At 34.1% G+C, this 26,031-nt stretch overlaps 1 protein-coding gene and 1 non-coding gene across 2 annotated transcripts in view; both read right to left on the bottom strand.

Moving 5' to 3' along the window:
* RSF1 (remodeling and spacing factor 1) overlaps positions 1 to 26,031 on the bottom strand; it is a 124,563-nt gene that overhangs the window by 79,525 nt on the left and 19,007 nt on the right. The window contains 1 exon segment of the mRNA XM_010973458.3: positions 6,135 to 6,226. Coding sequence (XP_010971760.2) covers positions 6,135 to 6,226 — 92 coding nt within the window.
* On the bottom strand, positions 22,433 to 22,509 carry TRNAP-AGG (transfer RNA proline (anticodon AGG)). Its single transcript has one exon. It is a non-coding gene; the product is annotated as a tRNA-Pro (tRNA).

The raw sequence follows: 26,031 nt of genomic DNA on the forward strand, positions 1-26,031 counted from the left end.
ACCAAAGCCAAATCATATAGCTGTACCTCAATTCACTAACGAGGGGAATGTATACTCTTCCCAAAGGAAAGGGAACCAAATATTTTGCAGTTGTCTCCACAAATCTTGCTACCTTGTCCCATTTTCCTGAGCTTGTGGCCCCTCAAGAGTTGACATTTTCTAACCTCTTTTACCAAGAAGTATTATGTTCTTCCCAATAGAATAACCAAAGTTACATATGCAACTTCTTCCTCATTTATTAAAAGAAAATTGCTTGCCCTGGACTTTATTTCTCCTTTCTGAAGCTGAAGTACACTGTACAACAGAGAAAAGTAAAACGTCCTAGGGTGGAACAATAAAATAAAAGGAACCTGGATCCCTGAATAACCTCACAAAACACAGTTGCCCCTAGAGTCCCGGCCAGATTGTTGTGATAAAGAAATAAAGTTATTGCTTATTAAAACAATGATATTTTGGAATCATTTTGTTACAGAAGTATAGTCTCTACCGTAATACAGATTCACTTTATTTTTTGAGTAAAGATGTTCAATATGTAATTGAGTATACTGGCCTTGGAACTAAGAAGATTCAGGAGGAAAATATGACACATCAGCATATGGGGTTTAAAGTCATGGGAACAAACAAGATCACCCAGGGAGAGTATATAAAATGACACTAGGGGAGGGTCTGGAATAAAGCTCTGTAGTACAAAAACCTTCAGGAGCTTAGACAAAAAGAAAACTCTGGCAAAGGAGACTACTATGGATAGAAAGAAAACCAGGAAAGTATTGATAGAAAGAAGCCAAAAGAGAAGTGTTTCAAGAGAAGAACTAGAGAAATTAAGGAGATATGGAATAAACGGTATGACTTGAATTTAATAATAAGGACACTGTTCAAACCTTTGAACTGTAAAAGAAATTTTACTGGAATGTAATTATTCAGAGAAGGAAAATCTCAATGGACTTAGGAGTGAATGAGAGGTAAAGAAACAGAATAGCAAAAAAGAAAATTATTTCAAGATGTCTGGCTATCAAAGTAACATAGATAGCTTCTAGGTGGCCCATAATGATCTTCACCTCCTGGTATTCACTGCCCTTACATGACTCCCTTCCTCTTGTTCCTCCACCCCATCGTCCTTAGTTTATGAGCCAAGTCTAGTGATTTCATTCTAACAAACAGAATATGGCAAAAGTGACAGTACATTTCCAAGATCTGGCTACAAAAAGACCATGACTTCTGTCTCAGGCACTTTCTCACTCACTGGTTCTGCTGCATTGCTTTAAGCTGTCCTATGGAGAAGTCCAGACAAGGAACTGAATCCTGTCAACGGCAATATGATTGAGACTGGAAGTGGATCCTTCCACAGTTGAGTCCTCACATGAAACTGCAAGCCAGGCTGACAGCTTGACTACATACAGCCTAATGACAGATGCTAAGCAAGATTCCTAACACACAAAAACTGTGGAATAAGAAGTTGCCACTGAAGCAATAGGTAACTAATACAAAGGGGAAGAGCAGATGGTTGGCAGCTAAAGGGAAACAGAAGGATTAAGGGATAGTTTAAGTTCTTTAATAATATAATAAAGACTTTAGTATATCAAAAAGATAAGGCAAAAATATACATTTATACATAAGAGTGTATGTGTATAAACTTATAGGGCAGCAAAAGTCTGAAAAATCAGAAAAAAGGACAGTAAATGTAAACATATAAGCAAATCTCAATAAATATCTAAGTAGAAAAGTTATTTTTTAATGTTGAAGAGGGACCTAATATATGCTAAGTTAGGCCATAAAACAAGTATAACAAAATTAATGGATCAAAATTATGCAACGTATGTTCTCCTACATGATGAAATGAGATTAGAAATCAATAACAGGAAAAAAATTGGGAAAAATTCACAAACATGTGGAAACAACATAGTACTAAATAACTAATGGGTCAAAAAAGAAATCACAAGGGAAAAGAAAAAATATTTTGAGATTAATGAAAACCAAATACAACATACCAATTTATGACATGAAGTTAAGTAGGGATTAGACAGAATAGCTGAAAATACCTATATTGAAAAAGAGGAATATCTCAAATTAATAACCTAAGCTTCCACATTAAGAAGAACAAATTAACACAAAGCAAGTGGAAGGAAGAAAATAATCAAATAAAGAAATAATAGAGAATTCAATTAAACTAAAAGTTGGTTCTTAAAAAGATACATAAAATTTACAAACCTCTAATGAGAATGACCAGAAAAAAATGAGAACACTACATCAGTAAAATGAGGAAAGAAAGAGGGGACATTACTACTGACTTGACATAAGTAAAAAGAATTATAAGTGAATACTATGAACAACCACATGCCGATAAACTAGGTAAGCTAATAAAATGGGCAATTTCCTAGAAAGGCACAAACTGTTGAAATTGACTCAAGAAGAAATACAAATCTGAATAAACCTATGACAAAGAGATTGAGTAAACAAACAAAAAAATTTTCAACAAAGAGCCCAAGCCCACATGGCTTCACTGCTAAATCCTAATATAATACCTCACAAACACTTGCTAAAAAATAAAAGCAGAGGAAACACTTTCTTAGCTCATTGTATGAGGCCAGAATTTCCCAAGTACCAAAATCAGACAAACATATCTCACGGAAAAAAAAACCCAACAGACTAATATCCTTTATGAGCATAAATTCTCAAAAAAAAATTAACAAACCAAATCTAGCAACATATAAAAAGGATTATGGACTATGACCAAGTGGGACTGACTGCAAGAATGTTAAGGTTTCAACATACGAAAACTAATCAATATAACACACCACATAGAATAAAGGACAAAATTCACGCGGTTATCTCAATAGATGCAGAAGAAAACTGATAAAAATCCAACAGTTCATGATAAAAAATACTCAACAAACTAGGAAAAGAATTTCCTCAACCTGGTATTGGACACCATACTAAACATGGTATCATGAATAACATCATACTAAAAGTTAAAAAGGTGAAAACTTTCCCACCTAGGATCATGAACACAACAAGGCTGCCTACTCTCACCATTTCTATTCAACAGTGTACCAGAGGTTGCAGTAGAGCAATTATACAAGAAAAATAAATAAAAGGCATCCAGACTGAAAAGGGGGGAAGCAAACCTGTTTATGCTTGCAGGTGACATATAATCTTGTATACAGAAAATCTTAAGAATTCACAAAAAAGCTATTTGAGCTAATAAATGAGTTCAGCAAAGTTGCAAGATACAAGATTAATACACAAAAATTAGTTATATTTCTTTTTTAAAAATAGAGATATTGGGGATTGAACCCAGGATCTTGCACATGCTAAGTACGCACTCTACCACTGAAATATACCTTCCCCCCAATTAGTTGTATTTCTACACACTAGAAAGATCTAGTCTAGATTCACTGATTTCACACAGTGAATGATCTGAAAATGAAAACAATTCCAGTTACAATACCATCAAAAACAGCAAAATACTAAGAAATAAACTGAATAAAAGTATAAGACCTGGAGTCAGAAATTCACAAAACATTTTTGAAAGGAATTAAAAGACCTAATTATTTTAAGAGACATCCTGTTTTCACGGATCAGAAAACTTACTTTTGTTAAGAAGTGAATTCTCTGTAAATTTATCTACAGATTATATACTATCCCTATCCACATCCTAACTGGCATTTTTGCAGATATTGACAAGCTGATCCTCAAACTCATAACGAAATGAGAGTGATGAAGCATGGCCAAAACAATCTTGGAAAAGGTGAACAATTTCAAAATTTACCACAAAGCTATGGTAATAAAGACAATGTTGTACTAGCATAAATAACAACATGTATGTCAACAGACCAAAAACATCAGAAATAAACCCTCGTATTTATGGTCAACTGACTTTCTATAAGAATGTCAAGGCAATCTAGTGGGGAAAAGAACAATGTTTTCAGCAAATGGTAATGGAACAAATGGATGTCTATGTACAAAAGAATGGAGATGGACTCTCACCTGAGAGCATATATAAAAATTAACTTTAAATGGGTTATAGATCTAAATATAAGAGCTATAACTATAAAAAAAAAACTCTTAGGACAAAATATAGGAATAAATCTTCACAACCTTGAGTTGGACAATGATTTCTTATATATGACAGACACCAAAGCACTAGTCACAAAAGAAAAAAACTAATTGGACTTAATCAAAACTAAAACTTCCAAGCATCAAAAGACATCAAATAGAAACTGAAAATACAACATATACAATGGCAGAAAATGTATGCAAATCATATGTCTGGTAAGGGTCCAGTATCCAGAAGACATAAAGAACTCCTAAAACTCAAAACCAAAAAGACAAACAACCATTTGAAAAATGGACAAGGACATGAATAGACATTCTTTCAAAGAAGATATACACAAAGGTGAACAAGCACATGAAAAGAATGCTCCACATCATTTAGTCATAAGGGAAATGCAAATCAAAACTACAAGATAACACATCATCCCCACTAGGATGGCTAAAATTAATCAATAAATCAACCAATAATATGTAAAAAATTTGGAACCCTCATACATTCCTAATGGAAATGTAAAATGGTGTAACTGCTTTGGAAAATAGTCTGGCAGTTCTACAAAAAGTAAGTTAAGCACAGAATCACCATATGACCCAGCAATTCCTCCCTAGATATATAAAATTAAACCACATGTCTACCCAAAACCTGTACACGAATGTTCACAGCAGTACTATTCATAATAGCTAAAAGGTGGAAACAAGCCAAATATCATAAACTGATAAATGGATAAATAAGATGTAGTATTATCCATACAATGAAATGTTATTCAGGCATAAAAAGGAGTAAGTTCTGATACATGCTACAACATGGATGAACCTTGAAAATATTATGCTAAGTGAAAGAAGGCAGACACAAAGGCTACAAATTGTATGATTCTATTTATATGAAAAACTCAAAATAGGCAAATCTTTAGAGTCAGAAAACAGATTAGTGGTTGTTAAGGACTGGGGGAAGAGGGAAGTAATCGCTAATGGGTATTGGGTTTCTTTTTGGGGTGATGAAGATGTTCTGGTTTTGATACAGATGATTGTTGTACCTTGTGCATATACTAAAAAACACTGAATTGTGTACTTCCAGAGGGCAAATTTTATGTTATATGAATATATCTCCACTCAAAAAAGCTGAGCTAGAACCTGTGGTTATGACCATAAAACTGAAGGGGTTTACAAAATCATCTCATCCCATTTCTCACATTTTATGAAAAAAGTGAGATTCAAGGGGGTAAAAGCAGATTATCCATGGACTCAAAATCTGTTAACAGTAGAGCTGAGATTAGTATACAAGATATTTCCACCTCAGTTCTTAGAACATATGAAAAATAAACAAACCCACTTTAATAAACAGATTTACAAGCGACTATACTCTTTAAAATATTATGTTAAAGCTAGTGTCCTAAAATTCCACTACCTTTTTTTAAGGTCCAGACCTTGATTCTTAATCATTAATAAATATTGTGTTAAAGTCAAAACAGCAACTTCACTGGTATTTTAGAAAGTACTTTAAATAGTTAAAAATCAAGGCTTTCAGAAAATCCTACAGCATCAGATTTTTGAAATGCTGAGCCAACTTTCCAGGGCTTTAAACTTGTATAAAAATATTGAAATATCTCACATTGAGTTTTTCAAAAGTTAAGAAACTCCTACCATTGAGAGTTAACTTTAGAAGCCTTCCATACTCACCTAAAGGTCTTTGGACATTTTACCTTTTAAGTAAAAGACAAATTCTGGCTCTGTCTCATGCATACTATGTGATCTCAAGGAAAAATGACAATTTGCTTGGCCCTTATCTGTATCTTAATTGATTTGATCAGGATGATTTTAAAGATCAAATGAGAGAAGATAAGTCCTGAGCACAGTAATAGGCACAAAATATACATAACACCTCTGAAATCCAACTTTAGGATTCTAGACTATTGCTTGAAAGCTACAAAAGAGAATCATGTATCAATAGTAATCATACGGATATGAGTCATATTTTGCAACTTTTAGGAGACCATTTTAAAAGTTAAGGCATCTTATGAAATATAACATCAATTTATGCTAGATAAAGAATATTTCAGTAAAAGAGAAAGTGATTTACAAATATTTACCTTGATCAAATATTTTTCCCATCTGTCTGCTGTAACAGATTTGCCAATCTTCCTCATCAACTTCAAATGGAGCTCCACCAATTCTTTTGGTACTTAAAAGGAAGAAAAAATACTGTTAGCCAGCAAAATAAAACATCTGTAAATATTTACGATTATAGAAAAAGAACTTTCCCCAATGCTGAATACTTTTTCAAAATAGATGTTGATTTAGTTATTTTTTAGACCTCTGAATCAGAAAAGAATAAACTAAGGCAAGAAATAACTGAAAACCACTTTCTTGAAAATGAGAAGGAATATTCATGTTTTCTTTCAAAACATCATCAAATAAGAGTGAACTCTAATGTAAACTTTGTACTTCTGGCTGATAATGATGTGTCAATGTAGGTTCATCAATTGTAACAAATGTACCACAGTGGTGTGGGATGTGGATAGTAAGCAAGATTGTGCATGTGTAGGGGAAGAGGATATTTGTGAACTCTCTATACTTTGTGCTCAATTTTTCTGTGAATCTAAAACTAATCTAAAAAATAAAGTCCATTTAAAAAACACCATCAAGTAAAGGCACTTAATTATACAACTAAAATTTCTACTCTACGTTTCTCTTAATACATATCTAGTTTCTCTATTGAGATTGCAGACCAAGACACGGATTCACAGAATTAGAAAGGAATCAAGGAATAAGATTTCAAGTTGACAGATATCTCAGAAACAGGCTGACGGTTTTCAACTGTTGCAGAAAACAGCTTGTCTGATCTATCCATTATCTAATATGCTGAATTTCTCTTTAGTATCCCTATAAGTCTTTGCTTGACAACCTTCAGGGACAGAAAATTTACTTAACCTACCAAAATTCTAATTACTAGAAAGTTACCCTTACACAAAGCAAAAAATCTGCCTCCTTACACCTTCCTCCTCTAGTTCTTCCTCTTACTCTCTAGTTTCAAAGAAAATACTTTCAATTCCTCTTTTATTGGAACCTTCAAATATCTGAAGATTGTTTTATCTTCTCTCAGATTTTCTCTCCCAACTGTAAACAACCAGAATTCCTCCAAATATCCCTTGAGCAAGATCTGATTATGTGGTATAATTTTATTAATTAGACCTGAGGGAAATAAAGGACACACACATTTAGCATTTTCTAAATAACAAATATTGCTAGTAACCTAAAAGAAATTACAGGTATACTATCTAAAAAGTTTCCATAATCAAATACATTAGGAAAATGCTGGATCAAAAAAAAAAATTGTTTTTACCGCAGAGCTTCTTGAAGACTTAACTGATTAGTCTTACATGCACTACAAGTATCCAAGACAGGGAAATCATCTGCAGCATTCCCTAATGTATTTGATCGTGGAATCTTTTTTTGTGAAACACACAATATCTTGGAGTATACAAGCGCTCTGAATTACAGGTTAGGAAGTAATGTACTAATATTTTTCAGTCATTCTTCCAGACTCTCTATTCTCCACTAAAGCTACTCTTAACTTGAAATGACCTTGACATATAAAAATATTTTCTCATTCAACAAATTTCTATGGGTCCACTATTAGTAAGCAAGAAATAGTATCTCCCTTTAATGAGACTCCTTAAAGAAGTCTTCTCAGAGGGGTAGATGGTGGGTGAGCTGAAGGTAAGCAAGAAAAGCACAGGAGGGGTGGCAAGTAAATAAGACAATTAAACTAAGCCAAAACCACAACGTATGGGATTGAGGGTGGAACAGAAAAAAACTGGGGAAAGACACTGCTTACAAAAGTAACAGCAGATGCAAAAGGCTGAAAAACAAAGTAAGCATGGAACTGGAAGCACCCAGAAAAAGGGTGTGAAAATGAAGAATCTCATAAGGTCAAGCTACAACGTTTACATTTTATTTAAAAAGTTTAAGCAAGAGAGTGCTCTATAATTTAGAAAGATCTCAAAAATTGAACTGTAGGAAAACAGATTGCTTTCATTTGTTTATTTGTTTTAGGAGGTTAGAGTGCAGGGTACAGATTAGATACAAATTCAGGAAAATATCAATCCAGAAGGATGGGAAAAACCTGAAGTAAGGCAGAGGTAGTACCAAGAAAAGTGGGCAGATTTGAGAAATGTTTGGGAAACAAATAATAAAACTTATGGACTGACTGTGCAAACTGAAAGAGTCAAGAAAAACCAAGGCACTGGCTTACACAACTGAGTAGATGCCAATGACAATACATCAGGAAGAAAAAGAGCTGGGCTCAATTCTCAGTTCTATCACTTAAGGCAAGGAGACCATGATTCTGGTCTAGTTCTCTCAACACTGACTTTGAAATTCCTCATAGCTGCATTGGCTCTCTTACAGTTTAAAAAATGCAAAATATTACACAAAGCTAAAACACCATTATTTTTATTTCTGTCATGATATCTGGGGAACCAAGGTCAGTTTCAATTTCTCCTTTTCCCCTTTTCCCCCAAACACAGTAGTTTTGTTGATTCTGCCTTCCTACATCTCAAACCTGCTCCTGATTCCCCCCAATTTCTCTAGAATATCACTGTTATCTTCTCATTTCAGTAAAACAGGTATAGATAGTTTCCTGTAACTGTAACCAAACCAATCTTTCTAAAAATACTGCTTTCGTTTCACTTCCCTGTTCCTAAATATCTTTTATGGCTCCTAAATACCTATATAAACTCACCCATATTTCTCACCCTAGTCTCAGAGTCCCAATACTCAATCTCAACCTAACTCTCCAATCCTCTCTTACTTCTGCACCAGAATCCTTGATTTAAATCATTCTGGCCTGTTAACTGAGTATACCCCGTTCCCTACCTATCGGGCTTTATTCAAGCCCTCCAGCTTACTGTTTTCCATCACTCAAATAATAGCCATCTTTCAATGTCTGGCCAGTAGGAGTCCCAAAGTCTCTGAGATAGCTTTCTAATGTTTCTAACATCCTTGTCCTTGGAATGCCCATGGTATTCATGTTATCTGTATCATTCATTTAACAGTTGGGAAAAAAACTTGGCACTCATTTTTTATGCATATCCTCCATATCACAGATAAATGAAATCACAAAAATTTTGATACAATTGGTACTACTTTTAAAAATCCAAGAGGACAAAAATAAATATATGCAATAATTATGCTTTTCATCCCACTTTGCAAAAGCAGTCGTCGTTCATTTAGGCATGTAGAAACGGACTATATGTTACTTGATTTCCTTATTAGAGCCTTTGCTCTTGCACAGCACCGTCCAAAAGAATATAAAAAGAACCACAAAATTTCAAACTCTCTAGCAGATCATTCACAAAAGTAAAAAAAGGTCAAAATCAATTTTAATAACATATTTTATTTAACACTACATATCGCAGTGTTATTTCAACATATAATCGGCATTTAAAATTTTAGATTTTTACATTTTTACTTGCTATTTTTCTTATTCTATTTTAAAACTGAAATATAATTGACATCACATAATATTAGCTTCGGGTGTACAACATAGTGATTTAATATTGTATACACTGCAAAACGATCATAGTAAGTCTAGTTAACATCCATCACCAAACGGTTACAATTTTTTATGAGAACTTTTAAGATCTACTCTCTTAGCAACTTGCAAATATGCAGTACAGTATTATTAACTGTAGTCACCATGCTGTGTATTACATCCTCATGACTTTTTATTTTATAAGTGGAATTTGTACCTTTTGCCCCCTTTCATCTATTTTACACTTTTTGGGGGGTACTTAGTATTCAAAACATATTTTACACTTACAGTACATCTCAATTCACACTAGCTGAATTTCAAGTGTTCAAGGACCATGTATGGCTAGTGGCTACTGTATTGGATCACACAAGCTAGCATATTTAAAACTAAAATTTATAACCCATAATTTACTAACAATTTACTTAATTTTTTTTGGTAATACAATTGACATGTAACATTGTATTAGTTTCAGGTGTACAACACAATGATATGATATTAGTATATACTGCAAATGGTCACCACAGTTAAGTCTAGTTAATATCCAATTTACTTATATTTTTTGTTACAAATAGAATTGACAGGCTAATAGCCTTACAGATACTTGTAGTTCTTAATATTTTGTCCATCAATAAGAAATAGGCAAAAACGTCAATAGGAAAATTAATGAAAAAATTACATTTCCCACACTTTGTATTCTCTAAAATAGTGCTTATTCAATAGACCATTTTATGATGATGGAAATATTCTATATCTGCACTTAGCAAAATAGCAGCCATTAGCTACACGTGACTAGCACTTGATGTGTGGCTAATAAAACCGAGGAACTAAACTTTTAATTTTGCTTATTTTTAATTAATTTAAATAGCTACATGTGGGAAAGGGCTATGGTTTGGAGCAGTGCAGTTGTAAATTATCAGTCAAATTTTTAAAACACATGATCATTTTCTAAAACATGCACTGACAATCTGTAAATTCACTTATTTATCACTTGGAACATTTCCTAAATCTCATTTCCAGAACATTAGGTAATTGCTAACTTCCTTCTAAGAATTATCTATTAACCAACTACATGCCATTCTGAAAAATGTAGGTTTTGTCCCAAGTGAACCAAGATCTCTACCTTTTCACATAATAGATTTGATACATAACCTTTAACAGACCTGTTTCTTTCACAAGGCCTCAGGAAGGTGAAAGATTCTGAAGCAGAAGAAAAGGTCAGGCACTGTGTGAATTCATGCAGGGTCTGCTGAGATGATGCAGGTACAAAGACTGTATACCCCAAACTATATAGCGAAGACTATATACCCCAGACTATATTACCGATCCAATCACCCAAAGATGTTCTACAGTTTGACATTTTCCTAGGCATCTGTCCAGCACCAAGCCTTAAGAATGCTGCTACTTAATTCTAGTTTTGTTACTTATAATTTGCTTTTTTAATGGTAGAAATTTACAGCAGCTCATAATAACTAAATGACATAATTTTTCTCATTTTTCAATAGTTTTTTACTTATACTTCCTCTATGCTTATAAACAAAGATACACTTAGACTCACACAACAGTTGATTTTATGTAGGCCACTGATAAAAGAACATTGATTTCAGATGCAGTGATTGAAACATAAGCTTACAATAAGCTTTTACTTACTGCCCAGTTTTTAAAACTCTGGGGAGCACAGTTTTAGCTATAATGACACTGGTTCCACAGTCCACTTGATCCTTGAAATAGCTATTATATATTTATGTACCTTACCTTCAAAGAGTTCATTTAATCAATCATCCTAAAGTTTTCTAAAAAGGAAAAAAAAAAAAAAAAGGTTCAAGACTGTAAACTGTAATTTAGGCCACTATCTGAAAAGCTATAGTTTAAAATGCCAGGTAAGTATAATATAAATCACTAAGCTCAGATTATTACCATTAAGAAAAAAGTAACTCAGAATAGCTGTTGTGTAGGCAGGCAAACCAAGGGGCATCTAATGCTCCATTTGGGTTTTGACTTTCCTTTAGAATCATATTGCTGTTCCCATATAGGTAGAGAAACACACCGAACATGGCTCAGATTATTTCAGAACCCAAACTGTGAGCACATCTCTGCTACAAAGAAAGTAATCAGTGTACTATAAACATCAGCATGACTGGAGGCTGTGATAACCAGCATTCAGCACTCCTTCCTGAAGGAGAAGGTAAATGTTTGTAGAGAGGAAAGGCCTCTAAGTAAGACGATGTGAGCTACTCTCAAGAGGGTTACTCAAGTTTCCTTGTACGTACTTAACAGTGTCCAGCAGAGGGAATCTGAGGTACTTGAGGCAACAACTTCCAATACCACATGCCTCCAACTCTAATCAGATGATCCTATTTCCCTACTCTCTTTTCTTTCTACTCAATTTAGTTATCATTGGAGGGATATTAGGGGGATGGGTAGGGAAGGATAGAGAGAAAAGCTCAAAACAAATTAAAAAAAAAAAGAAAGAAATAGTGATATCACAGTAGCTAAGGAAGAGGAGTGATTTTCCCTCAACATTTTTTTTTCTCCAATAATTTCAAATCTAAGGAAAAGATGAAGACTAGCACATCCTTCACCTAAATGAACCAACTGCTAACATTTTAGGTAAACATTTTTACATAGGGTAAAACCAGGGTCAAAAGGCTGTCTAATAAGGAAAAGACCACAAAGAAGCAGCCAAACAAGCCAAGGAAGGGAAGGACATGCCAGGCAGAAGGAAATACCTGTAGAGAAGTCCTGAGGCAGCTAAAAGCTTCCAGTGTGGCAGGAAAAAGAAAGTGGTGAAAGATGCTGCTGAGGAGGTGGGCAAAGGTCAAACCTTATAAAGCCACGTGGACTATTTAAAGAGTTTCCATTTTATTTTATGTGTAATGAGAAATCAAGGGAGGAATTTGGGAAAGTTTCCTGCTCTAAGTTTTTTAAAGATCATCCTGTGTCTAGGATCTGCTTCATAATAATCTAAGCGGCAGGGGGCAGATAGGAGTTATAGACCAAACAAAATTATGAAACTGCACTGTATCTGGGTGATGAGCACTTGAAACCACTATACAACTTTCTAATTTTGTGTAAGTTTTACATTTTCATAATTTAAACAGTTACAGGGGCCGTGGAGATCTCCTTGGCTGCTCTCTGAGAAATGAACTGGAGGGAGGGAAACACGACTAATTAGGAGGCTAGTCATACATCAGGCAAGAGATAATGATGGTTCAGACTAATGTGGCAGTAGAGATGCAGAGAAGTATGCACAAGGAAAATTGTAAAATCTAAAATATTTCAAAATTTCTAAAGAATTTTCTAACAAGCATCTTTGCCAATCTTTGAAGTAACTATTATATATCTATCTTGCATGATTTCTGTTTGCTCATTTTTAAAAGCAGAAACTATGGCTTTTCATTTGATTACATCATGGTTTAGAAAGGCAACATATACACATCGACACTTAATAGTAAAGTCAAATAAATTATGTGTATCATAACTTATTTCTCATATTCCTCATCATTTCAGATGTTCACATTGCACTTAAAAGCCTGCACTTAATATTGCAACTAAGTATTTTTTAAAATTGTGATTTGTATATAATGAAAAGCACTAGAAAAAATCAGGAGAAAGAGGTGCAAACCTCAATTTTCTCATCCATAAAAGGAGTTGTACAAGATGATCTAAAGTCCTCCAGCTCTAATACTCGATGCCCATGTCTAAATAACAAACACAGCAGCAGTCAGTCATGGGATTTAGAATTTTTGAACTGAAAGCATACTGATAAACTAGAAAACTTAGCAACTAAGATGTGATGTGCAATGTCCAAGATCAAAGAGAGACCAAGCAAGATTCCAGAACTCTGGCCTTCCAATCCAAGGCTCTACCTAATGTTTCTTAAAGTATCAAATGGATGAACAGTTCAGAAGACCTAACTTACGAACCAAGCCACCGTTTCTGCACAGCTACATATCTGGGTTTTGATCCCAGGTTGCTCCTGACTTTGCATTCTGAGGCATTATCCATTTCTAAAGCTAAATAGTTGCTGTGACAACAGAAAGACTATTAATACTCCTCCCGATCCATTCTTTCTTTTTTCAACAGCTTTACTGAGTTGTAATTTACATACACACACTTCATCCATTTAAAGTATACAAATCGATGGGTTTTATATTACATGATTATTTTTTAAACCGTGGTAAAATATAAATAACATAAAATTTGTCATTTTAACCATTTTTAGTGTACATTTCAGTGGTATTAATTACATTCCAATGTCGTGCAACCATCATTGCTATTTTCCAATCTATTTTTATAGTTAAAATTTTTTAAACAGTCACTTCACTTCCAAATTGCTCTCTGGAAAATCTAAAATGATAAAAGCAAAGTCCACTACAGTATATATTCTCAAAGAAGACAATACTGCCCTCAAGGGAGCAAAAACTGGTCCTTGAAGAGGACAAAAAAATCTCAGATAATGGTTTATGGTTCTTGACAACTTAACTCTGACAAAATCTTATTCCTTAGTATTTAATTTCTCTTGCTAGAGAGAAATTAAAATTAAATTAAAATTTTCTCTTGGGGGTGTGATCATGAAAAAAAAGGTTGAGAAACACTGTGCTTTAGAATTCAAAAGCGAGCATTGTTAGTCAAAATGTAAAGCACTACCTTAAAAAATACTCAACCTGCAAAAGATCTTGCATTCCACTGAAACCCAAGCCAAGTTGTAAATCACCTTGCTACCCTACAAGAACTAATTTTATCCATAACGTTAAACAAAATAATGGATAAAATGTCACAATTTTAATATTTAAATATAGCAGAAAATCAAGCACCCCAGCTAAAAAATTGTTTTAAGTTACACCAAATGCGGAGAATTAACAGAGAATAAGAACTAAGTATAAATAGGAAAAGAAAAAAGAAAGAAAAGATAGGCTCTTTGACATCATATAGTCTTAATTATCTTTACAGTCTCACTTTGTAATTATCTATCACCTATCTCCTCTTCTTCCTCTCTCCCATTCTTAGACCTAAACTAGATGAAGAGCCAGAACCATCTGCTTTTATCATTGCTGTCTACCCAGCAGAGTTCCTGGTTCACTCATATTTGATAAACTATAACAGGGATAAGAAAATAAAGGAGAAGGAAACCAACAGGAGAGAGGGAATGAGGAAATTTTAAAAGTTCTGCAGACAGCCAAAAAAAAAAAAGAGTCCTTTTAAGGTGTGAAAGAAAAAATTATCTGAACAGTATGCAGACAAATGATGAGGAAGATGAGATGAAAAAGACAGCAAAAGTGGCTTTAGATTTTAGTTTATTGTGTGAGCCATCTGGTGATATCAATAGCCCAAGACAACTTATTTGCAGGGTTTTATTTCTCTTTTTCTCTCCCTTTTGAAGGGAGGGATGGAAGAGGTGAATGCTCCCATAGGCATTTGTATACAGGAGTAAATAATGAAGTCTACACATAACTAAAGAAATACCTATATGGTGATCTCCTAACACCAGACCTCTATAAAGTGCCAGACTTCTCTATTTTCATCGTATATGTTTCATAGTATTTAAAAACTTATAAGCACACTAGAAGATGCCTTTATGATTCAACACCATGATTTCAGGTGTTATAAAATCAGTTTGATGTTTTTTTAAAGACAATTCTTCAAATCTGTGAACTTAAATTAAAAGAACTCCATTTCTTTATAAAATGTAGGTTGTCTTTACTCCTTGCTTACAAGTGATTGGTTCATACTTTTCTTTCAACCCACATTCACATCACAAGCAGAGACAACTAGATGAGTAACATACTATGTCATGTTATGGTTTCCCGAAATCTTAGCAGAAAGGATAAAAAAATGGGTTTGTTGTAATTTCTACATTTATTTCAATAAATGAGAAAATGTATGTGAAAACATTTTATAGACTATAAAGCAATATACAAACCAAAGTTACTGTTATTCACCACCAGATGGTGATCATGTCTTACTTAAAGCAAATGCTGACATCTTATTTGGGGGCCAGCTGCTGAATGCTAACACTGATAATAAGCAAACCAGTTTGTCTAAACAAAATATTCGTGATTTTTAAGCATGTTCTATTGAAACATCAGCAAAACATCAGCAATTGCACAAGCAATAAAAAACATGTTCTGCCTCAAGACTTCAAAGGAATTGATACGAACATTTGATAACTCTTGAATTTAAGGAAAAAGACAACAGGATATGTGTTTCTGTCAGTCTTATATGGGTTATGTAACCATTTATCCATTCATATCACCTCGACCCATCTCAATGTGTTCTTTTAAAGCAAATTCCAGATATCACAGTTTCATACATAAATATTTCACTGTGTATCTCCAAAGGATAAGGACTCTTAAAATAAGTGTAATGCCATTATACCACCTAAAATTAGTAATTCTTTAATGTCACAGAATTGCCAATTAAACAATTTTAAAACATCTTCAATTAATCAATAAATAAAATTGCATTTTACTTTTACTTCTGTAGCAGATGATGGCAGCATCTCATCTTTATCCCCTCAACACTTATATTCCAATACAGGCCAACCTGTAAGCATGTCCAAGTCTTTACATGACGGTTTCTTCTGACTACAGGGCAGGGGAGTTAACCATTCCTGGGAGCATCCCTAAGCCAGTAACTGACAGAAGCTCCTTCACCCCTTTGCAGGAATAAATCTGAGATATGATCTATGCTATCTTTCAGCTCAAATGAAGGATTCAGTCCCAGTTGCCTATAAAGTAACTTACTTAAAAACACAACCTGTATTGGCTTTTTCCCCCTCCCGATCGTACTTCCCCTGCCCTTGTCAGTGTTTTCCTGGCATCGATTTCCAAATAAACTATTTACACTTACATTTTCGTCTCAAGGTCTGCTGCCCGGGGAATCCAACATTAAGACAACCTCTTAACTTTGAAGGAAAGCTATGGACATCATAAGAAAATGTAAACATAAAAATTTCTGCAAATATGTTCAATGAGTTTAGAGATGGGGGAGGGTATAGCTCAGCAGTAGAGTGTGTGCTTAGCATGCGTGAGTTCCTGGGTTCAATCCCCAGTACCTCTGTAAAAATATATATATATATATATAAATAAACCTAATTATGGACCCCTCCCACAAATAAATATAATAAACTGTACAAAAAACAAATCTTTTTTTGAGTTTAGACACAACCCAAAAGACATAGATATATTCCAGTTTAAAGAACCCTTCTTCCTACAGGTTCAAAATAGCTGGTATCTTAATTATGCGTTTGAAACTGTTCCATTGAGATTGTTCAGTTATGTTGAAATACTAATATCTCCACCCCTCATTCTTCATTGTTGGCAAGGAAGCATCACTATCTCAATATGGGTTCTTACATGTATAAAATCTAATCCAACAAAAGTACAGCAACTGTTGGCTTAAGCGTCTACACTTTAAAGAAAAACAAATGTTCCTAGAAGAAGTTTACTAAGACTGGGTCCCTTGGAAAGCCAGAAAAATGTGAAATTTACAATTATTCTCTCATTTATATATGACTTTCAATGGATTTTTAAAAATTTAATTTAATTTAATTTTAAGTTTTTTGGCAGGGGGGAAGTAATTAAGTTTTATTAATTTTATTTTTAGAGGACGTACTGGGGACTGAACCTAGGACCTTGTACTTGCTAAGCATGTAGTCTGCCACTTGAGCTAACCCTCTCTTTCTCAATGGATTTTTTTAACTGCCGCCAGCCTGAAACAATTCAATTAAGAGTAAGGGACTTGTGGAGATTTCTTCTGAAAATGAACTTGGGGCTATCATCCTAGTAGTATGATAAAGTTCCCTCAAGCTAACACATACTCCTCCCCTACCCTTTTACAAAGAGTTCTATGCACTCAGTTTCCATTTTCTTACCTGTCCCATTTGCTCCAAATCCATCATAATCTGATTTTTATTAGTTAAATTAAATGGATGCTTTAGTCTTTGTTTAATTTGGCAGCAAATGACACAAGTGACCACATCTTCCTTCCTGAAACCTGGCCATCCTGTGACATCGTTTTTTTTATTTCTCCTCTTATTTCTTTGCCCTGTTTTGGATTCATTTGCAGATCCACTTCTGCCCTTTCCTTGAAAATTGGTTCTATTTTAGAATATCACTTCTTCTGAACCTAAGTTATTTTATCCATCCCTTTGCTTCAATTTAAGTACACTGTCTCACTGCGCTGGTTACAGATATGCTCAAGTAAGAAAAAACATTAATAAGGGGTCACTGTTTTCTAACAGAAACTCTAGACTAACGAGTTACTAGTTTTGGTTTAATGGCTCAACAAATCCACCATACTGAACTTCGTGGAATTCCCAAACATTCCCTGCTGTTTCTAGCTTCCTGACCTTACCATATGCAATTCCCTCTATCATCAACCCAGCTCTCTTCACCTTCAGAGCTGTTCGGTTGTTGCTCTTTAAGAAACCATTCTCTTATCCATTCTCTAATTATTCTTTTACCTCATTGGGATTAAGTGCCCCTGCTGAAAGTCCCAAAATGATTCTACTTATGCCTCACACTTTATCATAAATGTCTGTTTGATCACCTCTATCCCACGTTAAACAGGCTTGTATCTTCAGCACCTAGGACAGTGCCTAGCACACATAAACTCAATAGACTAGTTCAATGAACAGATGATGTGGACTTTAAAAAAAGCTTATTCATAAACATGAACGTATCGTAATCCAAGTAACTGACTGATTAGCAAAGGAATAAATGATAATAAACATTTGTTGCTCATACTTAAAGAAGCAGACAGAAAAACAGGTAACAAGTACATAAAAACCACTACAGCAAACATGTAAAACAGAATGTCCATTTTGGCAATGTGCATTTATGCCAACTAATCAGCTATACCCATGCTACCAATTTATAAAGGGCCAACCATAAATTGGCCTTTATGAATAAGTTTCCTAATATGACAAGAGAACAAACTAAGATAAGCAAAAAAATCAACCAAAAAACAAAAAACAAATGACTAAATAAATGGTTCTCTTCTGACCTCATTACTAGTCCACCCTACTCCCAGCCTCAGGCAACCACTGATCTGCTTTCTGTCACTACAGATTTGTCTTTTCCAGAGTTCCATAAAAATGGAATCGTACAGTTGGTGCTCATTTTCTCTGGCTTTTTTTTGCTCAGCACAGTATTTTTGAAATTCACTCATGTTTTGCATATATCAGAAGCCCACTCCTTTTTAACATAAGTAGTGTCCCACTGTATGACTATATTTGTTTATCCAATTATCTGATAAATGTTCAGGTTATTTCTAATTTGGGGCTATTATAAGCAAAATATCTATAAACATTTGTGCACAAGTCTTTGTACGGGCATACATTTTTACTTCACTTAGGTAGATTAGAACAGTGGGAAGTAAATGAGCTGTACAGTAGATGTAAGTTTAACTTAATAAGAAATCCCCAAAAGTTTTGCCAAAGTAGTTGCACCATTTAATCTTTTCACCATAACTGTTTGAGTTCCAGCTGATTCACATCCTCACCAACATCTGAGGTATTGTCAGTCATTCCAAAAGAACATATATTCTGCCTTGTTGGGTAGTATTCTAGAAGCATCAATAATATCCAGTATGTTGACAACATTGTTCACATCTTCTATACTCTGATTTTCTGTCTAGTTGCACTATCAGGATTGCTGGGAGAGGAGTGTTTTAAGTTTCCAATTATAACTTCAGATTGTATATGTGTTTTTCAGTTCTGTCAAATTTTTGCTTCACATAATTTGAAGCTGTTATTGGGAGAAAAGACAGTATCAGAATTACTGTATCTTCCAGATAAGTTAACTCTTGTCCCATTATATTCCTTGTCCTGAAGTCTCCATTTTCTGATATTAGTATAGGTGTTCCAGCTTTCATATGATTAGTATATCATTTTCTATCCTTTTTGTAGCATACAGTTGGGTCTTGCTGTTTTAAACATTCTGACAACCTCTGTCTTTTATTTAATTTTAATTAATTGTAACTTAAATACCACAGGTGGCTAGTGGTGACCAGACTGGAGAGAGCAGGTTTACGCCAAGTGTTACCAAACTACAACAGCCCAGAGGGCAAATGAAACCTGTCACGAGTTTTTGTACAGCCCATGAAATAAGAATGGTTTTACCTTGGGGGTGTGTAAGTTAAGAGTTGGTGGTTTAAAAAAAAATTCAAGGAAAAACAGTATTTTGTAACACATGACAATTACAAGAAATTCAAATTTCAGTGTCTATATAAATAAAGTTTTAATGGAACACAGTCTTACTTATTCATTTATGTAATGTCTATGTTTACTTTCATTCACACTACACTGGCGAAACTGAACAGTTTCAACAGATACTGTACTGACCACGAAGTTTAAAATACTCTTTAATATTTGGCTTTTTAAAGAAATGTACAAAACCCTGATAAAAACCATTTATATTTAATGTAATTATTGGTATAACTGAATTTAAATCTAAAAATCCTACCATTTATCGTCTATCCCAACATTTCTTTGTTCCCTTCTTCTGTTTTGTCTTCTTTTGGATTAAGTGGGCAAAATTTAGCATTTCATTTCATACCTACTATTAGCAACTTAAGCTAACTTCCTTGTTTTAATATTTAGTGGTTGCTCTAGGTTTTACAACGTGATTCTTTAAATCAACACAGTGTACCATCAAATGCTTTTCTCTCTCATCATACAAAACGTGAACACGTCTTACCCTTACAGCACCAAAGTAATGCCATTTCCTGGCTCTCATCCTTAATACTATGGTTGTCATATATTTTACTTCTATATACGTTGTAAGACTTACAATATATTATGACTTTGGCTTTAAACAATTACCTTTTAAAAAGATGTTTAAAATTAAGGAAAATGTTATTTTATATTGACATATTCATCATTTCTTGCACTGATCTACTCCTTGTCTACACCTAACCTTTCATCCGACATTTACCCTCCATCTGAAGCTGTTTCGTATAGTATATGTCAAATAGCTAGCAACAAATTCTTGGATTTTGTCTGAAAAGGTTTTTACTTCACCCCGTTTCAAAGGATATCTTCTTGAATACGTAATTTTTTCATTCAGTATATTTTAAATGTTTCAATATCTCCTAATTTGCATAGATTCTGAACAAGAAAAACAAATTGTTTCTCTGTATATAATATGTCTTTTTCTTTAGTTCAGTTCAAAATATTCTCTGGTTTTTAGGAATTGATTATGTGTAGGTATTTTTATGTGTGTCTGCCCTGCTTTGAATCTGTTGAGATTATTGGTCCCTGTGAGTTTATAATTCTAATCAAATTAGGAAACTTTTTTCTGTTGAAGTATAGTTGATTTAGAATGTTGGGTTAGTTTCCATTGAACATCAAAGTGATTCAGTTATATATGTATCTTGTGTACTGTATCTTTTTGAATTAGAGTTTTCTCTGGATATGTGCCCAGGAATGGGATTACTGGATCGTAGGTAACTCTATTAATAGTTTTTTAAAGAACCTCCATACTGTTCTCCACATTGGCTGCACCAATTTACATTCCCACCAACATTGTAGGAGGGTTCTTTTTCCCACACATTCTCTCCAGTATTTCTTATTTGTAGACTTTTTCACAACGGCCATTCGGACTGCTGTGAGGTGATACCTCACTGTAGTTTCGATTTGCATTTCTCTAATAATTAGTGATGTTGAGCATTTTTTCATGTGCCTGTCTTCTTTGGAGAAATGTCAATTTAGATCTTCTGCCCGTCTTTGCATTGTGTTGTTTTGTTTTTGTTTTCTGTTATTGAGTTGCATGAGCTATTTGTATATTTTGGAAATTTATTCCTGGCCAGTTTAATTGTTTGCAAATATTTCCCATTTTGTAGGTGGTTTTCTCGTTTTGTTTATAATTTCTTTGCTATGCAAAAGCTTTTAAGTTTAATTCGGTTGTTTTTTTTTTTCTATTACTCCAAGAGACAGATCCAAAAAGTATTGCTGTGATTTATGTCAAACGTGTTCTATGTTTTCCTCTAAGAGTTTTATAGTATCCAGTCTTACATTTAAGCCTTTAATCCATCTGGAGTATATTTTGGTATACAGTGTTAGAGAATGTTCTGATTTCATTCCTTTACATGTAGCTGTCCAGTTTTCCCAGCACCATTTATTGAAAAGACTGTCTTTTCTCCATTGTATATTCTTGCCTCCTTTGTCATAGATTAATTGGCCATAAATGCATGGGTTTCTTTCTGGGCTTTCTATCCTGTTCCGCTAATCTACATGTCTGTTTTTGTTCCAGTAACATGCTGTTTTGATTACTGTGGCTTTGTAATATCGTCTGAAGTCAGGGGACATGAAACCTCCAACTCAAAAATTCTTCTTTCTTAAGATTGCTTTGGCTATTCAAGGTCTTTTGTGTTTCCACACAAATTTCAAAAATGCCATTGTTAATTTGACTGGGACTGCACTGAATCAGTAGACTGACTTGGGCAGTTTGGTTATTTTACCAATATTGATTCTTCTAATCCAAGGACATGGTATATTTTTCAAACTGTTTTTGATATCTTCAAATTCTTTCATCAGTTACTTATAACAGTCTTCAGAGTACAGTCTTTTACTTCCTTAGGTACATTTATTCCTAGGTAGTTCATTCTTTTTGTCGTGATAGTAAATGGATTTCTTTCCTTAATTTCTCTCTCTGGTATTTCATTGTTAGTGTACAGAAATGCAATTAATTTTATATTCTGCAACTTTACCAAATCCACTGATGAGCTCTAGTAGTTTTCTGATCACTTCTTTAGGATTTCTATGTATCTTGGCATCTGCAAACAGTCGCAGTTTTACTACTTCTTTTCCAATTTGGATTCCTTTTATTTATTTATTTATTTTCTAATGTATGGAGGTACTGGGGATTGAACCCAGGACCTCGTACATCCTAAGCATGCACTCTACCACTCATTGAGCTATACCTACCCCTGGATTCCTTTTATTTCTGTTTCTTCTATAATTGTTGTGGCTAGGACTAACAAAAACATGTTGAATAAAGTAGTAAGAGTGGGCAACCTTGCCTTGTTCTTGATCTTAAAGAAAATGCTTTCAGCTTTCCATTGAAGTATGTTCCCTCTATGCCTACTTCCTGGAGAGTTTTTATCATAAATGGATGTTAAATTTTATCAAAACCTTTTTCTCCATCTACTGAGATGATCACAAGGTTCTGATTCTTCAACTCGTTAATGTTGTGTATCAATCACACTGATTTGCAGATACTGAAAAATCCTTGCATCTCTGGGATAAATCCCACTTGATTATGGTGTACGATCCTTTTAATGGACTGTTGGGAGTTGATTTGCTAGTATTTTGTTGAGGATTTTTTCCACCTGTATTCATAAGTGATATTGGCCTGTAATTATCTTTTTTGTGCTATCTTTGTCTGGTTTTGGTATTGCCAGGGTTATGGTGGCCTCCTAGAATGAATTCAGAAGTGTTTCTTCCTCTGCAAATTTTTGCAGTAGTTTGAGAAGAATAGCTGTTAACTCTTCTCTAAATGTTTGGTAGAACTCACCTGTGAAGCCATCTGGTCCTGGACTTTTGTTTGGGAATTTTTAAATTACAGATTCAATTTTATTACTGGTAATTGGTCTGTTCATATTTTCTAGCTCTTTCTGGTACAGTCTTGGAAGACTGAACCTTTCTAAGAACTTGTCCATTTCTTCTAGGATGTCCATTTGACTGCTGTATAGTTTCTTATGGTCCTTTGTATTTCTCTGGTGTTGGCTGTAATTTCTCATTTTCCATTTCTGATTTTACTGATTTAGGCCATCTCCCTTTTTTTCTTGATGAGTTTGGCTAAAGGCTTTATTTATCTTTTCAAAACATCAGCTTTTAGATTCACTGATCTTTTCTATTGTTTTTCTAGTCTCTATAGCATTTATTTTTGCTCTTGTGATTTCTTTCCTTCTACTAACTGTGGGTTTTGTTTATTCTGCTTTCTGTAGTTGCTTTAGGTGTAAAGTTAGGTTGTTTGAGATTTTTCTTATTTCTTGAGGTAAGCTTGTATAGCTAGCTTTAAACTTCACTCTTAGAACTGCTTTTGCTGTGTCCTATGGATTGTGGATCATCATGCTTTCATTTTCATTTGTCTCTAGGTATTTTTAAATTTCCTCTTTGATTTCTTCAGTGATCCACTGTTTAGTAGCATATTGTTTAGTCTCCACATGTTTCTGTTCCTTTGCAGTTTTTTTCTCTTGTAGTTGACTTCTAATTTCATAATGTTGTGGTCAAAAAAGATGCTTGATCTGATTTCAATTTTCTTAAATTTACGGAGGCTTACTTTGTGGCCGAGCAGGTGGTCTCTCCTGAAGAATGTTCCATGTACACTTGGAAAGAATGTGAACTCCACTGCTTTCGAATGGAAGGCTCCATAAAAATCAATTAAGTCCATTTGGACTAATGTATCATTTAAGGCTGTGTTTCCTGTCTGGATTATCTGTCCACGGATGTAAGTGAGGTTTTAAAGTCCCCCATTATTACAGTGCTGTCAATTTCTCCTTTTATGTCTATTAACATTTGTCTTACACATTGAGGTGTTCCTATGTTGGGTGCATATATACTTACAATTATTATGTTTTTCTTGGACTGATTCCTCGATAATTATGTGGTGTCCTTCTTTGTCTCTTGTAAGTCTTTATTTTAAAATCTCTTGTCTAAATGTAAGTATTGCTACTCTAGATTTCTTTTGTTTTCCAGTTGTGTGGAGTAACCTTTTCCATCCTCTCACTTTCAGTCTGTATGCCTCTAGATCTGAAGGAGGTCTCTTGTAGACAGCAGATATATGGATCTTGTTTTTGTATCCATTCAGCCAGTCCATGTCTTTTGGTTGGAGCATTTAATGCATTTACAGCTAAGGTAATTATCAATATGGATGTTCTTACTGTCATTTTCTTAATCGTTTTGGACTTTTTTGTTTGTTTTTTCATTTTTAATAGACTTTATTCTTTTAGAGCAGTTTTTGGTTCACAGTAGAATTGAGCAGAAAATACACAGAGTTCACACATAGCACTCCCCACACACACATATATAATCTACCTTCAACATCCCTCATCAGTGTGGCATATTTGGTACAATCGATGAACCAACATGGGCACATTATTATCAACCAAACTCCATAGTTTACACTAGTATTCACTCTTGATGTTGTACATTCTGTGGGTTTTGACAAATGCATAATGACACATAGCCACCACTATAGTATCATACAGAATAATTTCATCGCCCTAAGAATCCCTTCTGTTCCATCTATTCATTCCTCCTTCCCTCCCTCTCCTCAAACCCCTGGAAACCACAATCTTTTTATTGTTTCTGTAGCTGTGCCTCTTCCAGATGTCATTTGGTTGGAATCATAGTTTGTAGCCTTTTCAGACTGGCTTCTTTCATTTAGTAATATGTCTTTTGAGTTTCTTTCATGTCTTTCATGGCCTGAAAAATCTTTTTCTTTTTTTTTTTTACTGCACATATATTTTAATATCTACATATATGTACTGTTGATTGTTTCTAAGAACATTTAGAGCTTTAGCTTTTTAAACTTACATAGTTATCAAAGGAATAAAGCCAACCACAAAATAAGAATTAATTCAAAAAGATATATACATCCTGCTATTAACAGCATAGAGAATGAAGATGCAGCATATATATAAATATGCAATGGAATACAACTCACCCATAAAAAAGGATATTTTGCTATTTGCGGCCCTTCATTCACTTTTTTTTTTTCACTTCAAAAATGAGAATTTTATAACTGGCAGAGACATTTCCATTACATCAAAAACAACAAAATACCAAGAAATAAGCAACCAAGGAAGTTACCTATTCTCCAAAAACTGAAATGACACAAAGAAATGGAAAGATTTCTTGTACTCTTGGATTGGAAGAACCAACACTATCAAAATGGCCACAGTACACAAAGCAATCCACAGATACAACACAACCCTCATCAAAATACTCACAACATTCCTCACAGAACTAGGACAAACAATTCCAAAATTTATAAGAAATCACAAAAGACCCTGAACAGCCAAAGAAATCTTCTGTAGGTCTCTCTCTTTTTTTCTCTCCCTTTCTTTTTGTTCTCTTTTCTTTTCTCTCTGTTCTCTTTTGATGACTCGAGAAGGTTCTTTAACATTTGTTATAAACCTTGTTTGGTGGTGCTGAAATCTTTTAGCTTTTGTTTATCTGTGAAGCTTCTGATTTCTCCATCAAGTCTGAATGAGAGCCTTGCTGGATAGAGTATTCTTGGTTGTAAGTTTTCCCCTTTCATCACTTTAAATATATCGAGCCACTCCCTTCTGGCCTGTAGTTTCTGCTAAAAAATCAGCTGATAACCTTACGGGAGTTCCCTCATATGTTATATATATGTTGCTTTTATCTTGCTAATTTCAGTATTTTCTCCTTATCCTTAATTGTTGTCATTTTGATGACTATGTGCCTTGGTGTGGTACTC

Source organism: Camelus bactrianus, chromosome 10, assembly GCF_048773025.1.
Source record: "Camelus bactrianus isolate YW-2024 breed Bactrian camel chromosome 10, ASM4877302v1, whole genome shotgun sequence".
NCBI classification, from domain to species: domain Eukaryota; kingdom Metazoa; phylum Chordata; class Mammalia; order Artiodactyla; family Camelidae; genus Camelus; species Camelus bactrianus.